The sequence below is a fragment of the Eretmochelys imbricata genome, chromosome 10 (assembly GCF_965152235.1).
Source record: "Eretmochelys imbricata isolate rEreImb1 chromosome 10, rEreImb1.hap1, whole genome shotgun sequence".
In the NCBI taxonomy this organism is placed as follows: domain Eukaryota; kingdom Metazoa; phylum Chordata; order Testudines; family Cheloniidae; genus Eretmochelys; species Eretmochelys imbricata.
Genome location: NC_135581.1, coordinates 45,733,082 through 45,752,106, shown reverse-complemented (window position 1 = coordinate 45,752,106; position 19,025 = coordinate 45,733,082). Strand labels below are relative to the sequence as shown.

At 54.5% G+C, this 19,025-nt stretch overlaps 1 protein-coding gene across 1 annotated transcript; it reads left to right on the top strand.

Annotated features, from left to right (window-relative positions):
* The first annotated feature begins 253 nt into the window (after positions 1–253).
* LOC144271525 (neuromedin-B-like) lies at positions 254–17,460 on the top strand. Its single transcript, XM_077828916.1, has 3 exons — positions 254–599; positions 9,284–9,495; positions 17,231–17,460. Exons 1-3 carry the CDS (start codon positions 344–346, stop codon positions 17,276–17,278), a joined length of 516 nt encoding a protein of 171 aa, XP_077685042.1. The 5' UTR covers positions 254–343; the 3' UTR covers positions 17,279–17,460.
* Positions 17,461–19,025: the final 1,565 nt, after the last annotated feature.

Here is a 19,025-nt window from a genome sequence, read left to right as displayed (position 1 = left end):
GCTTGAAGTGGTTTCCATTTCCATCAGCTACAGCGTTTACAGTTTGGATCAACAGCTCCCAGCACCCGACCCTACACATTGTTCCAGCACCACTGCCTGGGCGGGAAGGGTCCCCCTGGCCCGGGTTGGCCGGAACACGTGGTGGGATCCTCCGGGCCAGGGGCAGGCAGCTGGGCGCTGAGTCACCCCCTCCAGTCCCGCTCCCGGCCCTAGGCGTGGCGTGGCGTGGCCCGGGCAGCGGTGGGGGTGGGGTTGGGCGCCCCCCGCCGCCGCCGCCGCCGTGCGCAAGGCGAGGGCTGCGGCTGCTCCCGGCCAGTCTCCGCCCCGCGGTGGGAGGCTTTAAATGGAGCAGCCCGGGAAGCCAGAGGCGACCAGCCCGGAGCACGAGTTGTCGCCGCCGCTTCTCCCGGCCCCAGGCGAAGCGTCCCCCGGAGCCCGGCGGGGAGCCATGGGCGCGCTGCCCGCCAGCCGGCTCCTGGGCTGCCTGCTGCTCCTCTCCTTCCTCTCGGCCGCCCCCGCCGACCGGCCGGACTTCGCCGAGCCGCGGGACCGAGCGGCCAGGATCAAAGTCAACCCCCGCGGCAACCTCTGGGCCACAGGTACCGTCCGCTGCCCCGCCCCGGCGCCGCTCCCCGCCCGCCCCGGCGCCTCCCGGCGGGGCGCCCCTGGGAAGCCGCCCGCGGCTTGGGCGATCGAAGGGGCTTTCCCGGATCCCGGCGGGGTCTGGCGGAGCAGCCCGGGGGTTCCGGGGGCAGACGGCCCCGCTCCCCTCCCGGCTGCAGGCCGGCCACCGGGCGAAGCCACCCCTAGTCCGAGCCCGGGGGAGAGGGGAGCCGGGCCGGGGGGTGGAGGGTGTCAGCGGACTCCCAGAGCCAGCGGGCCGGGACCGGGGCGAGCTTGTCTGCGGCGAACCCCGCGCCGGTGTGGCCGGACAGGCAATGAGGGAGAGCCTTGGGCGGGGGCAGGTGAGCAGCCCAGCCCCAGCGGGGGACCCCCATGGCTCCGGCCCCGGTGCTGGGCGGGACAGGGGACTGGAGCTGCCCAGGAACAAGGCTGGGCTGGGTGGGAAGAGCGGCTGCGAGCTGCCCCGAGGAGGGCCGGCCTGCGGGGCAGGGCTCCATTCCTGTCTCCGAGAGCGCACCTGGGCAAAGCATCTTGTCGTGGGGCCCTGGGTAACACGCCAAGGTGGGGCGCACGCCAACACACCAGAGCCGCTCCGGAGACTCTCCGGAGTGCCGCTGGCAGGAGCAGTGCGAGGGACTTGGCTGTGGGGGCTGGGAGCTGGCACCCCTCGGAGGCAGACTCGAGCAACAGGTGAGCCGACCTCCGCTCCAGGGCTCAGTCCACACCGTGTCTACGCCTGCCCTTCGGCTGGGTGATGGGGCGCGCTTTGCTTTGCGTGGGCTGGCGGGGTCCTAGCTGAGGTTAATTCACTGCAGTGCCTTCCCAGCAAAGGAACCCGCACTTCTGGGCCAGGGGCTCTCTGGCCTGCAGAACTCCAAGGGCAAATGGGCCAAGGCCCAACGAGGTTCTGCCAAACTACTCGCTGCAGCTTGTGGGGGACCCCTGGTGCCAGGGAGGGCTGCCAGGAATTGACGCATTTACCTGCAGAAATGTCTGAGTACCTCCGCGGCCAGAAATCAACAGCCAGAAGAAACCTAAAGCAAGAGAACAGGAGAGTGGGTGAGGAAGGGGGGGGAGAAAGGAGCATGGGGCAGGGCTTAGCCAGGGGCCATTATGCCTCCTGCAATAGGGAGACATTTCAAACACTCTCAGCTCCTCAAAACAAACGCACATTTTAAGAACGTAGGGTTAGCCCTCCCCTGAAGTCATCTACACCATTAAAATCCCCCCCCCCCCACAAAAAAAGAGATCCATAAATAAGAGACCCAGCCATTAGGAGCCTATTTTGTGCAGGTCAGAAGTAGCCTCTCCTTCGCATCCTCCTCTGTGTGATGTGGGGGTGGAGAAGGGTGAAAGGCAGGATTGAGAGAAGGCTCCTGAGGTTTCTGGAGCTGGGCTGGAGAGCAAGAGGAGGGCACAAGTCAGGAGGAGAAGTGGGCAGATGCCGCCTGTCTGTCACCGTACAATGCCCACGCCCTTCCATTGCCCAGCACGGGCTGCCCCAACATGCTGTGCTGGCAGCTCCAGAGCCCTGGCGCGCACTGCCTTGTCGCACACGTAGTGCTGAAAATGCTGGCCAGTCACAGTCTCGGGGGCAATAACTTGTGAGAGTCCCTGGGGCAAACTGGAAAAGTAACGGCGGGGCTATTAATCTTAATTCAGATACAGGAGCAGGTTGTGGTGCTCGACTGATCTGAGGGTTTGTCTACCCTGCAAGAAGAGGTGTGGACTTTGGGTCTCTGGGTGGCAGCTTGGGCTCTCAAGCCCACCTGATCCCCTGGGTCTGAGCTTGGGGGCTAGCATGAGCAGCTGTCAGAGCCACCGGATCCATACTGACAGGTTTCAGAGTAACAGCCGTGTTAGTCTGTATTCGCAAAAAGAAAAGGAGGACTTGTGGCACCTTAGAGACTCACCAATTTATTTGAGCATGAGCTTTCGTGAGCTACAGCTCACTTCATCGGATGCATACCGTGGAAACTGCAGCAGACTTTATATACACACAGAGAATATGAAACAATACCTCCTCCCACCCCACTGTCCTGCTGGTAATAGCTTATCTAAAGTGATCATCAGGTTGGGCCATTTCCAGCACAAATCCAGGTTTTCTCACCCTCCACCCCCCAACACAAATTCACTCTCCTGCTGGTGATAGCCCATCCAAAGTGACAACTCTTTACACAATGTGCATGATAATCAAATTGGGCCATTTCCTGCACAAATCCAGGTTCTCTCACCCCCCTCCCAAAAACCACACACACAAACTCACTATCCTGCTGGTAATAGCTCATCCAAAGTGACCACTCTCCCTACAATGTGCATGATAATCAAGGTGGGCCATTTCCAGCACAAATCCAGGTTTTCTCACACACCCCCCACCCCCATACACACACAAACTCACTCTCCTGCTGGTAATAGCTCATCCAAACTGACCACTCTCCAAGTTTAAATCCAAGTTTAACCAGAACGTTCTGGGGGGGGGGGGGGTAGGAAAAAACAAGGGGAAATAGGCTGCCTTGCATAATGACTTAGCCACTCCCAGTCTCTATTTAAGCCTAAATTAATAGTATCCAATTTGCAAATGAATTCCAATTCAGCAGTTTCTCGCTGGAGTCTGGATTTGAAGTTTTTTTGTTTTAAGATAGCGACCTTCATGTCTGTGATTGCGTGACCAGAGAGATTGAAGTGTTCTCCGACTGGTTTATGAATGTTATAATTCTTGACATCTGATTTGTGTCCATTTATTCTTTTACATAGAAACTGTCCAGTTTGACCAATGTAAATGGCAGAGGGGCATTGCTGGCACATGATGGCATATATCACATTGGTGGATGTGCAGGTGAACGAGCCTCTGATAGTGTGGCTGATGTTATTAGGCCCTGTGATGGTGTCCCCTGAATAGATATGTGGGCACAATTGGCAACGAGCTTTGTTGCAAGGATAAGTTCCTGGGTTAGTGGTTCTGTTGTGTGGTATGTGGTTGTTGGTGAGTATTTGCTTCAGGTTGCGGGGCTGTCTGTAGGCAAGGACTGGCCTGTCTCCCAAGATTTGAGAGAGTGTTGGGTCATCCTTTAGGATAGGTTGTAGATCCTTAATAATGCGTTGGAGGGGTTTTAGTTGGGGGCTGAAGGTGACGGCTAGTGGCGTTCTGTTATTTTCTTTGTTAAGCCTGTCCTGTAGTAGGTAACTTCTGGGAACTCTTCTGGCTCTATCAATTTGTGCTGGAAATGGCCCACCTTGATAATCATGCACTTTGTAGGGAGAGTGGTCACTTTGGATGAGCTATTACCAGCAGGATAGTGAGTTTGTGTGTGTGGTTTTTGGGAGGGGGGTGAGAGAACCTGGATTTGTGCAGGAAATGGCCCAACTTGATTATCATGCACATTGTGTAAAGAGTTGTCACTTTGGATGGGCTATCACCAGCAGGAGAGTGAATTTGTGTTGGGGGGTGGAGGGTGAGAAAACCTGGATTTGTGCTGGAAATGGCCCAACCTGATGATCACTTTAGATAAGCTATTACCAGCAGGACAGTGGGGTGGGAGGAGGTATTGTTTCATATTCTCTGTGTGTATATAAAGTCTGCTGCAGTTTCCACGGTATGCATCCGATGAAGTGAGCTGTAGCTCACGAAAGCTCATGCTCAAATAAATTGGTTAGTCTCTAAGGTGCCACAAGTACTCCTTTTCTTTTTGCGGATCCATACTGCTATTCTTAGCACACTAGCTGGAGCCCCACTAGCAGGAGTCTGTCTGCTTGAGCTGGGGGACTTGCTCCCAGATGCAGTGTAAATACTCTTTTAGAAAAAGGAAAAGGAGTACTTGTGGCACCTTAGAGACGAACAAATTACTCCTTTTCTTTTTGCGAATACAGACTAACACACCTGCTACTCTGAGACCTACTCTTGGGTTGTGCTGCTAACCCAAATTAAAAGCCAAGTTTGTCTTCCCCGCTGTTTTAACCCAAGTTACCAATGTACCATTTTTGCAGTATAGACACACCCTAAATGGGAGAGATCACCTCCACAGAACTCCATCCACACACCTGCCCCCAGCGGAGTGACAACACATTCAACCAATGAAATGTCCGAAACATAATCCCAGAGGGGGAGGGTGGGAATATAGATAGATGATCAGCAGAACAACTGTCCTTGATTAACCAATGATTCTGGTGCCTGGACAATATTCCCTAGCTACTATTAGCTGATTGTCCCTTTTGTGGGTGCATGGCAAGATGGATTGTTCAAAATCCCTATAGCAGAGAGATGGCACCCACAATCCCAGACACAGGCAGCAAATTCCTCGGGCAGATTCTGCCTCGTGGTGAGTAGTATTGTGCTGTGGAGGCACCAAGGTCTACACTGAGCCAAATACTGGGAGATTAAACTGAGGATTTCAGAATGTCAGATGCAATCGGATATTAGAGAGACGTGGTGGTGGGGGGAATATCTTTTATTGGACCAACTTCTGTTGGTGAGAGAGACAAGCTATAGAGTCCTTCTATACACAAAGCCCTTCTTTGGGTCTGGGAAAGGTACCAGTGTTGTAGCAGTGTTCATCCCAGGATATCTGAGCAAACCTTTCCCAGACCCGAGGAAGAGCTCTGCATGGCTTGGAAGCTTGTCTCTCTCACCAACTGAAGTTGGTCCAATAAAAGATATTACCTCCCGCACCTTGGCTCTCTAATATCCTGGGACTGACATGGCTACAACTAATTGCATGTAATAAAATATTGGTATTTTAAAATGCAAAGCAGAGTGCCTGGCCATTATTTTAAGGCAAACAGAGAGAAAGCAGAAGTACCTTCCAGACTGGCACTGCTCTGAGATAGAGGAAACCAAATCTATTTCTCAGCTACTCATGTTCAAAATCTAGTCTGGCACCTTGGGTACCACTGTGAAACTTGTCTGAATAGTGCTGCCTGAAGGGGAGTGAGCAAGCGAAAAGGTGGGTGTGTGGGAGAAAGCTGCTGTGAAGCTTCCTGTGGATGAGAAGCCGAGAATGGGGGTGGAGGACAGAGCTGAGGGGTCACTTAATCTGCTTGGCTAGGAGAGAAGCAAGGGAGCCTCTGGAGAACCAGTTTGACTAGTTACTGGAGTTGCCCTCCAGTAACCCCCCTCGGTGTGGCTTGCTGTTGAGCGAACCCCCAGAGGACGTCCCTATCTCAGAATGGCAATGCCGGCTCCGTCCCAGAGCAATGCTCATCCTAGTTAAGGATGCAGCTGCTGTAACCCTGGGCACTGTGTGCCGGGGACCCTGCTAGTGGGGGGTGGGTTGGTAGCACGAGAGAGGCCACTCGCCAGGCAGCAATGAATCCAGAATGTGTCCCCTCTGTGCTGCTGCTGCTCTGCCACCAGAGGGCTCCTTTCCCAGCTGGCCGAGGGAGAGGGACAGATCGCTCCATGCCCAGAGCAGAGGCTTCCAGAAAAGGAACAAATCCCTTATGAACCCAGACCCAAGTGTGATCTGACTCCTCAGTCTGTGCCCTGGTGCTGCTTCCCTTCAGCCGGTCTCTTGCCATGGGAGGTGTGAAGGGCCTTTATGCTGCCTCTTTTCCTCCTTGCCCGTCTGAAGCCGGGGAGGGGAGGGGGGAGCCGGAAAGGTTCTGTGCAGCCTGCAGGAGCCCTCCCCAAATGAGAACTGCAGCGCTTTCCCTTGCTCGTGCTCCCTGCCCAGGTTTTCAAGCCCCCTGAGAGATGTCTCGGCACCTTTGTCTCCGTGTTACAGACCAGGCCCGGATCCCCCCGGTGGTTCAGGGAAGCCCAGCACACAACCATATGTCGTGTAATCAGAATCTGCTGCCGGAAGCCCCCATGGCGTTAACCACTGGCTATTCAAGCTCCCATTTGTGGGGCCTTGTAATAACAGGCTCAGAATGAAGAGGGCCCCGGTCCTGAGCACTAAGGATCTGCCCATGCCCCTGTGCTGTTTGTGCCCTGAAGGATGAGGGGTTTATGAAATGCTTGTTATCCACTAGGGTGATGAATCTGCTAGGCAGGAACGGCCCTTCCCATCAAGCTATGACCAACCCCCAGGGCAGACATGTGGATCTGTTCTGGGCAGAACCTGTGGGGAAGCAGCAGGGAGGACGGTGCCAATGAGACACTCCACTGACTTATCCCAGCCTGGAAACCTGCAAACTCCTCCTCGCTTCCAGCAGAGGCTGGGCTGGAGAGGCACCGGGCGGAGAGGCACTGGCCCTCTGGTGACTCAGATTCCAAGGCCAGAAGGGACCGTTCTGATTATTTTGCCTGATCTCCTGCACAGCACAGGCCAGAGACTTGCTCTACAATAATCCCTAGAGCACATCTCAGAAAACCACCCAGTCTTGAATCAAAAGGCTGGGGAGCTTAAGAGCTGTGTCCGAAGGGCTGAGAGCCAGGCTGGGAAGCAGCCTGTCACTGGCAGGGGGGCTAGTGGTAGCCATGGTGGTAGATCCCAGGGGCAGCTTGCAAGCGGGGGTCCACGTGGATGAGTCTGAATGAGACTACAGGTGCTGGCCAAGGAGTCTGTAGGCCAGTGCATGGCTGCCTCTGGGAGAGGCCTGGAGCAGATACCCTGGCACAAGATTTGACCTTCATATCCCTGTACTGAGCGGCCCTGGGGCTGGGCTGGGATTTATTGTGGGTTCTGTTTATCATCTGTAGTTTGCAACTTGCAGCCATTGTGCCAGGGTCATTGCAGGATTTATTTCTGGCAGCCCAAGTTCAGCCCCCTTTGTTACTCGTCGGACTCCGAGGGTACATCTCCACTGCAAGTGCTACGGCAGCTATGGCACTGGAGTGTCGCCACTTCCTGCAGTGACCGTTGATCCATCCCCTCGGAACCTGGGTGGAGGGAAGAATTCTTCCGTTGGCCACGTTGCAGAGGGCGTGACGTTTTTCACAGCCCTGAGCGAGGCCAACCGAAGTTCTAGGTGTAGACCGGGTCTGTGAGTGTTTATGGGAACTCATTGAGGGCTAGATCCTGAAGGGTCTGCTGCTTGGAGAGCCTGACTCCAAGCATATGCTACAGAACACCTGGGGGCTGGTGTCCCACTGCTCTCCTAGTCACACTGTGCACTGGGTCCGGTTACAGCTCAGGGTGAGCCTGACTGGGAAAACAGGCTATGATTTTGCAAGTGCACTGTCCATGCAACTTATAGCCCTTAAATTTCTAACGACTGATTGTGCATGCAAATCAGGTAGTTAGCACTGATGGCTTTAAAACAGAGGTGGGCAAACTATGGCCCATGGGCCGCATCTGGCCCACCAGCCATTTTAATCAGGCCCTCAAGTTCCCACTGGGGTCTGGCCCCGCTCTAGCCAGGGAGCAGGGTTGGGGGGCTACTCTGCACGGCTCCCAGAAGCAACAGCATGCCCTCCCCCTCTTCCCCTCGGCTCCAGCTTCTACACACTGGGGCAACCTGAGGCTTCGCTTCACGTGCTGCCCCCGCAGCTCCCATTGGCCAGAAACCGTGACCAATGGGAGTTGCAGGGGCGGTGCACAGCAGAGCCACCTTCCCACACCTTTGCACAGGAGCTGGAGTGGGGACATGTCACTGTTTCTGGGAGCTGCTTGAGGTAAGCGCTGCCCAGAGTCTGCACCCCTGAGCCACCCCCCGTGCCCCAACCCCCTGCCCCAGCCCCAATCCCCCTCCTGCTCTCCACCCCCTTGATCCCAGCCCAAAGCACCATCCTAGAGCCCGCAACCCTCCCGCACGCATCCCCGCCCCCGCTACCCCAGCCTGTAGCCCCCTCCCGCACCCTGAACTCCTTTCTGGCCCAATGCCAGAGCCCACACCCCCAGCCAGAGCTCTCAACCCCCTGCACTCAATTTTATGAGCATTCATGGCCCGCCATACAATTTCTATACACAGATTAGCCCCTTGGGCCAAAAAGTTTGCTCATCCCTGCTATAAAAGGTGCCCAGCATTATCTGCAGAGCTGAGAGTGTGAAACTGGTGTCAGTGCTGAAGACTTCTACAAATGCCTATGCTACATCCTAGCTGATTTACCAGCCCCCTAATGCTGCTGTCTTTGTTAGCGCCTGCATGAAGTGTCGTCTTGGCTGCCTTTCTCTGAACAGCTAAGCTAGCTCATAGGTTGTTAGTTGGGTGGTTATTAAAGGTGAGCTGCCAAGATGTTTTTAGGGTTCTGGGAATCATCACTCTGGCTCAGATAGGGGGCCCTCTAGCCTGGTCTCCAGTCTCTGATGGGGCCAGCAGCAGCTGCTTCCAGGGAAGGCATAAGACCCATGCAGCAGGCAGTGATGGATCTCTGGCCCATAGGGAAAGCTCCCTTCAAACCCCTGATAGTTATTGGTCTTGAAAGGAAAACTTGTGGTTATTTCTGCTACTTACTGTGATAACTCTGGATAGTTGTCACCCAGAGTTTCTAGGATTTCAAGAGGAACAAAGCATGTGGCCATGGTCATGTTCTTTTGCTAGCTCCCCCTCAGTTCCGCCTCCTTCAGCTAGAGGTGGGTTTCTGCTACAGTATCTTGCTTCTGAAAAATTCCAGTGCCACAGCAGCCACTGCTATATTGCGGATTTCGAAGGCTGCTTGGCGCTAGGGAGCTGTGGGACTTTTGCATCCAGTCCCTCTGCCAGAGCTTGAAATCTTCCCTGCCCCCACAACCATCTTGCCCATTCCCTGTTCTCATACACGAGCCCAATGTCATTTCAGGTCATTTCATGGGGAAGAAGAGCATTGCAGCCTCCCCGCTTCTGGAGTCTCCGGGAGATGCTGTAGCAAACTCCATCCCAATGGCCTTCAGCCCAACTCTCCGAGCTGTCTTGAAGGACATGAAAGAGCTGCTTACCAGAGAGCTCCTGAAAATCCTCTTGCAAGAGAGACTAATAGATGAGAACCAAGGAAGATCTGATCTTCACAACCAGGTGACTACTGAGCAATGTGGTGGAGAGAGAGACCTGAGTGAGAGGCTGCAGGAGAGTGCAGCAAGGAGCAGCACAGGGCGAAATCATCCTACCCCCCTGGGGCAGCCAGAGGAGGGGCCAAGGAGCCCCTCAAGGCTGGGCTGGAACAGTTTTCCTCACATCTGGGCTAAGGAGCCCACATAGGAGGCTAACCCCAGAGATCCAGAGGGAAGGAAACTCCTGTTTCCCAAGGGAGGCTATGCCTCTATTGACCCTGCCACCTCCATTGGAGCCAAGCTTGGGAGGGGCTCAGTGGGAGTAAAGGATGAAGCAGTGTTAACTCTGGCTTGGCAATGCTAATACCAGAAGCTGGGCTCCTGCTCCAGTCCCTCATGCCTCTGCCACCAAACCCCTGTGGGGCACTGACCCTGCGGAGCGCCAGTGGAAGAGCTCGGCCCGGCACAGCGCGTGGCTAGGATAAATGCTGGAGCTGTAGCTTCTTCGCCCTCCACAGCCCATGGGCAGATGCCCAGGATCTCTGTCCCCTCTGCTCATGGAGCAGTGGGGATGGTCTGAGCCATAGCTCTTAGAAGGGAAAAGCCTGTAGTCACTTAGCCCTTGCCACCGCAGGGCTGATCCTTTCAGTATCCTCTGGAGTGATTAGCAGTGACTGATGTGCCAGGCAGGTGGAGCTGTAGGAGAGAGAGATCTGGCCTCTCAGTGTGCTTCAGACAGTTCCACACCGAGTGGCCTGTGTTTGTGGCAACTGCTCGGCCAGCCCCAGGGGGGACAGAATGCGCTGTGAATGGCTGAGGCAGAGCGAGAGGCGCTACGGAGACTCAGCCTGGGAGGGAAGCCGGTTCCAGGCTGGGAACAGGTGTCCTGGTCGTTCCTTGATGGCTAGTGCCCAGTGCTCCCCCCACAGCTCCTCAGCAGCTGGCACACATGCCCCAGCCCCTCTCCTGGGCCGGGTGTCTCTGCTGGGACCTGCAATGACTGGAAGGTGGGATGGGGCTAAGCTGGCAGCTGGCAAGTCACATGAGTGGCTCTCCTGGCTAGCTGGGGGCGTGCCTTGAGTCTCCCCTGTTGCATGCCAGCCCCAGCCACCTTGGCCACTATAGCCAGCCGAGTGACGGAAGATGGGGAGAAGCGAGGTGGTTCCAGCTGCTCCCTGGTGGCTAGGCCGATCCCAACCACTGCAGCTACTGCTCTAGCTGCTCCTCCGGGTCCTACTCTTGCCTCCAGGAGAGATTTTGGGACAGAAAACATTGGGGGTGGAAACATGCATCAGCCCCCCCCAGTACTTCCGGTGTGGGGGCACTAGCCCCCTGGTTCTGCTGCCCCTGCCCAGCTCCCAGTCCTGAGCTGTCACCCCCAATGGGTCCTTTCTGAAACCTGCCTTTCTTTCTCTGGGTCCATCGCTGCACTACAGTGGGTGGAAAATAATCCAAACAATTATTTAAAAGGGACAAAACTTCTGGTAGGCCAAAGTGATACTAGTCAGGCCAGCCAATGATTTACTGGACTCAGGAATGCAGGCACACAGCCTGGCCGATTAAAAACAGTAAAAAGACTTACCCAGTTTTATTCTCTCAGAATTAGGTTACGTTCTCATTGCAGGAAGCAAAGGGAATCCTCTGGTCATTCTAAGGCAAATTATCTGCACTGGAGGTCTGTGTGGTGTGGCACAACCAAATGCATTCAGAGACTAATCAACCCCATTTAGGTAGCATCTTACTCCTGCTCGTTGCTCTTGATGAGCAGCTCAAAGACTGAACAAAGTCCTGTCTCTTTCCTGAAGAGTGATGCAAACTACCAGCTGCTAATTTACTGATTTGTGCTGGTAGGTCTGCTGGGTTGCTCGGAGTCCGTCTCTCTCTGAGAAATAGTCTCACCTGAACCAATTGCTAGCCACCCTTCACAATGTGCTGGATCCTGCTAATGGCCAAACTGCCTGATTGGCCCTGGCCCAAATACATGGCAATGCAGAGAGGCTCAAGCCCTCCTTTAATGCCCCTGTGCATGCTGCACTGGCCATCGGGGTCAGTACGAAGGGGCTTCACCATCTCCGACCCTTTGGGTGCTATATGCCCCAGGGGACAAAACTAGGGAGCAATCCTTGTACTTCCAAGAGCATAGGGACTGCAGCTGTAGCTGGCCCTTCCATAGAGTGCACGAGGGTTGGGGGAAGGCTTCTTGTGCCTGCAAACGCCTTGCCTTCACTGGGAGAAAAGGGATGTTTTTAGCATGCATCAGGTAACATGTTAAAACCTTTGTGTAAACGGGACACGTTGTATTTTAACTCGTGAGCTAGGTGGAGTCACCACAGGGGGCTCAACATAGGGTTTACCGTGACCAGCTAACGTGTGTTAAAAGCGCCCCTTTTCTCCTAGCATAGATGTGGCCTGCCCTAAATCAACCACCTGCTCTTCCTCCCACGCTCATTTCCTTTTGTGTAACAGATGAACTCCCTTTCACAGCACTTATCCCATTCAGCCTCACCCCTGCCTGTCTGTAGAGCTGCCTGTGGTAGGGGGTTGTCTCCAATGGGCCCCTAGCCTTGGAGCTGGAACAGCGCTGCGTCTCCTGGGGTACAGCAGAGTTCCCTCAAGGCTCCTGGGGAGGTGAGGCTGTTCTCTTGGGAAGGGGCTGGGGAAGAGAGACATGGCTGGTGTAGACTCCTGGGTACCGCAGAAGCTGGGTACTGCTTGCAGCTGTGGATCAGCGCTAGGAACTCTTTGAACCTGGGTGATCTGCTCGCACTGACACATTCTGCTGGAGCTGCTCAGCACAGGAACGGTCTCTGGCCTTGTCTGGACTAGAGAACTGAACCAGTGGCAAATGAGCTGGTGGAGAGCCTTGGTGTCAGCACACACCAGCTATTGTGTGCACAGGCCACTGGGCACCTATCCCATGCAGCCCAGCACAGCTCCTGGGAGCAGTGCCTTCTAGGATACTTTGGAATTTGCCTATGGGAATTGTGGGTGAAAAGGCCCAGCTCCCATAATCTGGGGGATGCTCCTGTGTAGCCCTTTGGCACAGGTACCTTTTCCTAGACCTTTTCTGAACTTGGAAGCCAGCGTGAATGCTTGAAGGAGAGGTTTCTGCTCGAGGCTTTCAAGGGCAGGCTGAGGTATCTGTGGTGAGAGAGTGGGGGATGTGCCAGCTGAGAACCAGAGCCCGAAGCAAGCAGCTCCCAGATTTCATCCTGCAGTGGTTCTGCGCCCAGCACTGTCCAGGTGGAGGGCTGCATGCTGCAGGGCCCAGAGCTTGAGCACGGACTGATGAGTCCAAGTTCTGGAGATGGGGGAGCAGTGGCAGCAAAACTTCAGGGTGAGGGAGGCTTTCTTTGTGCCCTGTGATTGCCACGTGGAGCACGAGGCTGGGGGCTGCTATCGCTGGGGGAAAGAGTGGGGGGCTGCAACCAGGCAGCGGAGGCTGTGGCTGTGGGTGGAGGGCGTGGGGAAGATCTGACCCATGGCAGGAGAGGATCAGCAGGCAGGGGAGAGTCCTGTGGAGCTCTGATAAGATCTGGTGCAGTAACAGGTCGGGGACTGAGGTGGGATTTGATGAGGGGTATGAGGTGATCATGGCCATGGGGAAGGAAGATGATCCTAGCAGCTGCACTTTGTCTGGATGGATAAAACAGGTGCAGGTGCACACTCAGCAGGCGTGTGTAGGAGACTGCCAGCAGGAGGGAGCTGGCTGAGCCATGCTGACTGCTCCGTGTCTATTGCAGCAATGATCCGATCTGCCTGCTGCAAGTCTGAGCATGTGCTCCAGCGAGGTGAACAAACTGCCAATGCTCAGTGGAGAGCCAGGGCCGCTCGCCCTGCTTACAAGGGGGAATGTTTGGCATGGAGTAGGGCTGTGCATCTGATCAAGGGCGGGCTGTCACTGCTTCACCCCCTTGGTTCAGACCAATGGGTCTCAATAGGTGCAGCTGGCACAGTGTGAACAGCTGGGCCAATTAGCCCATCACTTCCCAGTTCCTGTAACTGTTGAGCTCCTGCTCTGCTCAGTATGTCAGGGCTGGCTCTGGATTTACAGGCTTTCTGGAGGGCATTCTCTGCAGCCTATTTTGGCCTTCCCAGTTCTTTTGCCTTCGTTTGCACAGGCACAGATTCAGTGCACAGTTCCTCCTAGGGGTCAGTGAGCTCTTTAACTCTTGGCTAGTCTCCGTTTAGCTCTCTGGGGTGGAGGTGCCAGCCCTGGATGCTCCCTCATGGTGTGCCCCAGCACTGCATTAGATCTGCCTCAGTGCTCCTAAGGCTTATGGCTGGGGCTCAGCCTCTGGCCCAGGCCCTGCGAGCGTTCAACCCCTTCCAGGTGGGGGGGGGGGGGCAGAGTCCCCAAGTCAAAGTGCAAGAGACTCTTTGGCTTCACTGGGCACAGCTTTCAGCCTCTTTCTTTCAGGTGAACCCCAGCTACCAAGGCTGCCTTAACCTCCACCCCATGGTGCCAGATAACCAGTCACGGGCACACTGCTTCCAGGCCTACCCTCAGTCAGCTCCTGGCCTCACCCAGGCTTCTTGCACGACCTGGGAATGGCCTGTGTCCTCTCCTTCCCTGGCCCCCCGCTCCGGCTGAGCTGGTTCTCCCCTTCCCACTGCCTTCCCCAAGCCTGCCAGCGCTGGCAAGTGACATGGGGCGGGGCTCATGCAGCCTGCAGCGGCTCCATAACTGTGAGGGGTTCACACGCCTCTCGCACTTCCCGGTCTAATTTCTACCCTTCTCGGCACTCTGCCTTTTGCTGGCAAATAGTTACAGCCTCATCCCAGCACTTCCCTTGGATGTGGCCAGCTGTCCCTGCTGCCCCCTGTTATTGCAATGTGATACTGAGGGATTCTACTAAACCTGCCCGAATTCGCTTAAATTGTCCCCTTCCCAGCTGGCTGCCCCTCCCCCCAGTCTCAATACCTCCCTTTGTGTGCTTCCCCCACCCCCCCCGGAAATTCCTTCTATGAATGGGGGATGGGAGTTAGTTCTGTAGGTGGTTGTAGGGAGCATCCTATTTCTCATTGTCTCTCCCCCCATGCAATGGGAACCAAGGGCTTGTCCACACACTGTGTTACTAGAGCAGCAGAGGGTACATGGACCAAGGCCTCGCACATTACATACAGCTTGCCACACCGTGACTGGCCAGGGCCACCCCACCGCAGGCACTGAAAGTTCCCTCAACAGGAGCACGATTCACTGCCTGTCGATAGGTCTTTTGCACTTCACACAGCTACTGTCATGTGCAGGAACCACCTGGGCCCAGTGGGGTCCAAATAATGTTGTTACTCACTGTGTGTAATGGGCCAGGCCCGGGTCTGTGCTCCCGCTGCTGCTCTAGCAGGGAGCTGGTGGCCTTTGAACCATACACCACAGTGAGGACCACTGGAGGGCTCACACCCTATTTAAAGGGATAGTCCCCAGTTCCTATGCACTGCAGGGATTCTTTGGCTGACAGCACCAAGAGGAGCCTCTCCAGGGCCATACACATGGCATCCTTGGTGGAAGTGCCTAGGCTCTGGAACTCTGCCATGGGAGATAAGGAGCGGCCTGAGTCTTGTCGCCTTTAAGGATGAAACTGACGCTCCTCCCCCTCAGTATCCGCCTGATGACATTTCTTCTGGAGATGGGATAATCACACTCACTGTAGGAGCGTAAGTGACCGAGGGCAGGAGAATGGCAGTAGTGAACATAAATCACGTCCATCTAACTATGAAAATTCCATACACAAAACTTTGTGTAACAGGGCATAAGGGTGCGGGAGTATGGTGGCCCTGTGTGCACCCTGAAATGCAGAGACTCCTGTTAGCTGACCCCCAACACGCACGCAGCACAATTCCACGGCCAGTGACGGCGTCACAGGAAATGTTGTTCTATCTCTGACTGGTAAGGGAGCTGCTGCACATGGCACAATGAGTCTCCATGCTATGATGCCCAAGCTGGGGCTTCCTTGCCAATGTCACACAAATGGCACCCACTCGAGGGAAGGCTTAGAACTGCCTATGCACAGTGGTAATGATGCATAGGCAAATGGTAGGGGCATGGAAAAAGTTCCATACTACAAGAGAGGGGAAGGATTGGGACTGTTTACTTGAGAAGGGACAAGGAAGAGGGGCTAACAGCAAATGACTGGTAGAGAGATCACACGCTGCTATTCACCCTGTCTCATTATAGAAGAACAAGGGCTTGTTCAGTGAAATTGAAAGGCAGCACATTTAAAATTGATTAATCCTTTTTTCACACAGTCCACAAGATGCCATTGAGGCCAAGAGAGTAGCAGGATTCACAAAAGGCCTGAGCATTTCTGTGGATAATGAAAATATCCTGAATTACAACAGTAAGGATTGAACATAAAATACCAAGGGCCTGGTTCTGTGCTGCACGCCGGTCCCTTTGTGTTGCTTTGGTGGCATAAAGAGACCGTGTGAAGCAACCAGATCTGACCAGCCTCACCAAGGGGGGAGCTCTCAGCTGTAGCAAATTTGCTGTATCCAGCTCCTACAACTGCTCCCTGCCTGGTATAGGGGGTGTGTCAGGAGGAGGGGAGTGCTGGCACACTCCAGTATGCTGCAGCTGGCAGACAGCCCCTTGGACCCATGGTCAAGTAAGGTAAGTTAGAGCAGCTCCTAGGCTGCTCCAATCTGTCAGGGCTGGTGCAGATGCACCATGAACTGTAACCAGCTTCCTGTTGCCTTTTTTTCTCTCCTGTGCTGGGCGGATCTAGTGCAGGAGAGAGTCTGGGCCCAACCATCTTGGCAGGGATCCACTTACTTCAGGGCTTGAGGTACCTCCAACTCCAGGGGACTCAAGGGAAGCAGTCCCTGGGACAGATCATCCCACATTTGCTTACTCCATGGGCTGTCATCTTCCTGAGAAGGTGCTGGTCCATCAGGATGCTGGGCTAGCAGGGCCCCATGTCCATTCTGAGCCGGCAGTTCCTGTGTTCCCATAAAGCTGTGTTGAAATAATGGGCTTGTATCTGACGGGCACGTTAGACTGTCCTTGCAGGTGAAGTATTCTGAGCAATGGTAATAGAGACACTGCAAAGCTCTGGGTAGGTCCTGGCTATTCATGACCAGCAGGGAGGCATTGCTGGCTCGGTGGTGGAGAGCCAGAGATGCAGGCAGGCAGCAAGCTTTGCAAAATGCTGTACGTACATCTGTACCATTGTAAAAACTCCCTCTGGGTTTGTTTTCACCTTGTCCCCAGTCCCTGTGCGATGTGATTGGCCTCCCTGTCAGTTACTGGGCAGTCCGTGCCTGGCCAACCCTAGCTCTAGGCTTTTCCTATGCCAGCTGTCCCTGAAATCCGACCCATGCATCTGCCATCACGTCATGGCAGGATATTCTATCCGTGTGAAAGTCACTCCTAACGTGGGAGCCCAAGTCACAGTGACATCTGGGTGGGTTGGGGAGATGGAATCCATCCACCAGCCTGGATCCGCAGAGCAGCCCCCCTGCATCTCTAGCCTATGGGCTGCAATGCTGGCCACAGTCACACTGCCCCATTTGTGAGTTGGGGCCAATGGATCTGTGAAAACTCTTCTTTCCTGGCACATCCTGACCAGCCCCTCACCGCTCTTGTGCTGTCTGGGATTGGGATATGCTGGCACAGGAACCCTCCATGGGGCTGGATAAGTGGATAAGCTGCCCCTGTAGAGGGCTTAAGGGACTGCCGGGGACTCATGCTGCCCATAGCCCTGGGTGAGTTATACCTGGCAGCTGTAGCGCGGGGACCCATACTGTTGCTCTCATTTCAGGAGACAGGATTGGTAATGAAGGCGCTGGAGAAATACCTTTCAAACTGAAGAAGGGACGAAGGTGCCATGTACATAGACTACCGAGTCCAGCATCAGGAAGGCCTGGCTGGTTTGTAGTAAACACCGGGGAATGTCTGAATTATGGTTCTGTGGAGCTACATCACCCTTATGATTTAGTATTACTGTAATATTGTGAATATTGCCCATCTGTATGAAGAAAGCCCCAAAGCGCTGACTGTATATTTCCCTTGCGTTTTTTGCATTACTGCTGAGGTCAAAGAGCCCTTGTGAATAAAACCAGCTCTCTGTATAGCACGTGCGAGCGCTTCCTTTGCAGTCAGCACAGGCCAGCGTTTAGGGAGCGGGGTGATTTGTTTCTTGGGACCTGAGTCTGCTATGCACAGTGCGACTGATGGGCAGGGTGGGATGCAGCAGAGGGGGGGTTGCAGCTGAATGTGTGAGGGCTGAGAGAGTCTTACTGAATGTTGCAGGGAGGCTGCCGCAGAGGGTGGGAGTGAGGGGCTCAGTGAATGTGGCTGAGGGGATGGAGCAGGCACGGGTGTGTTTGCTGCAGGCTGTGGTGAAGGCCGTGCAGCAGAGGAGCGATGAGCTGTGAGGATATATGGGGATGGGGTTCCCCAGGAGTTGTGTGTTTGGGGCTGATGCATGTGGCATGTATTCCACCTCCCTGGCACAGCCGCCCCAGACAGCCGCCTTCCCAGAAATCATTCCTCAGGGATCTCCATGATCCCTTCTCTGAGCAACCCACTCCCAAGAACCCCGCTCCTAAGATATCCCACCCCCAGGCCGCTGATCCCTGGGCCCTTAAGACACTGGTATCTTCCCTCACTCAGGCCCTGCTACCAGCCTGCTTATTTGTCCCCTTCAACTGAGTGTTGAGAGCCACTATAGCTAGCACAGAACAGCAGTCATGAGTGAAAGAAGAAAACAGCCCTCTGGGGCAGCATTCAGAAAAAGAAAGAAAGCAAAGGAAGCTTTTCTATCTAAGTAGGAAGGAGCTCTCCTGAGATACATAGACACAAATGTTCACGGTGAGCCTTCCGGCCCCAGTGAGGATGTGAGTGGTGAGGAGACGCCTGATCTTCCAGTTAGTCAGAGTGCAGGTGACCTGGCAGCTACTGCAGCATCCGTATCTCCATCTCAAATGGATGTAACCATGCACATTCCTGAAGAAAAGTGTAGATCAGAGAAGAGTGTGGTAGAGGCGCAAGAAACAGCAGCTGCTGAGTTTAGTTCCTTAAGTCTAGACGATCCAGGTCTGTGGACTTGAGCAGTAGGCTGAGGGACTTCCTTGTACTTCATGAGCCACAGCAAGTGAAAAATAGAAGTGTTCATCCAACACATTACTGGTGTGAAATCCCCAATGGTGACAAAGTGGAGAGGCCATGGCTTATATACTCAAAACCCCAGAATGCTGCATACTGTTTTTGTTGCAAACTCTTCCAGTCTAATGTTCCAGCCACATTGGGTTCTACAGGAACAAAGGACTGGAAAAATCTGACTAGAAATCTGGCATGCCATGAGAAGGCAGCAAATCACTAGAGAGCATTCCATAGGTGGAAAGAGCTTGAGATGAGACTAAGGTTAAAGGTCACCATAGATGATCAGCATCAAGAGAAGATTGCATCAGGGTCTCTTTACTGGCAAAAAGTTCTGAAAAGGCTCGTTGCCGTTGTGAGAATGCTTGCTACCCAAAACCGAGCACTGCATGGCACTTCAGATCAGCTGTATGTGCCAAACAATGGAAACTTCCTTAAAATTGTGGAGCTGATGA

What these genes read in the sequence shown, in the direction of transcription:
- LOC144271525 (XM_077828916.1), top strand. Translation starts at nt 344, where the DNA reads ATGGAGCAGCCCGGGAAGCCAGAGGCGACCAGCCCGGAGCACGAGTTG. An exon ending in CGGCAACCTCTGGGCCACAG is followed by an intron (nt 600 to 9,283) that starts GTACCGTCCGCT and finishes ATGTCATTTCAG; the next exon opens with GTCATTTCATGGGGAAGAAG. An exon ending in GATCTGATCTTCACAACCAG is followed by an intron (nt 9,496 to 17,230) that starts GTGACTACTGAG and finishes CTCTCATTTCAG; the next exon opens with GAGACAGGATTGGTAATGAA.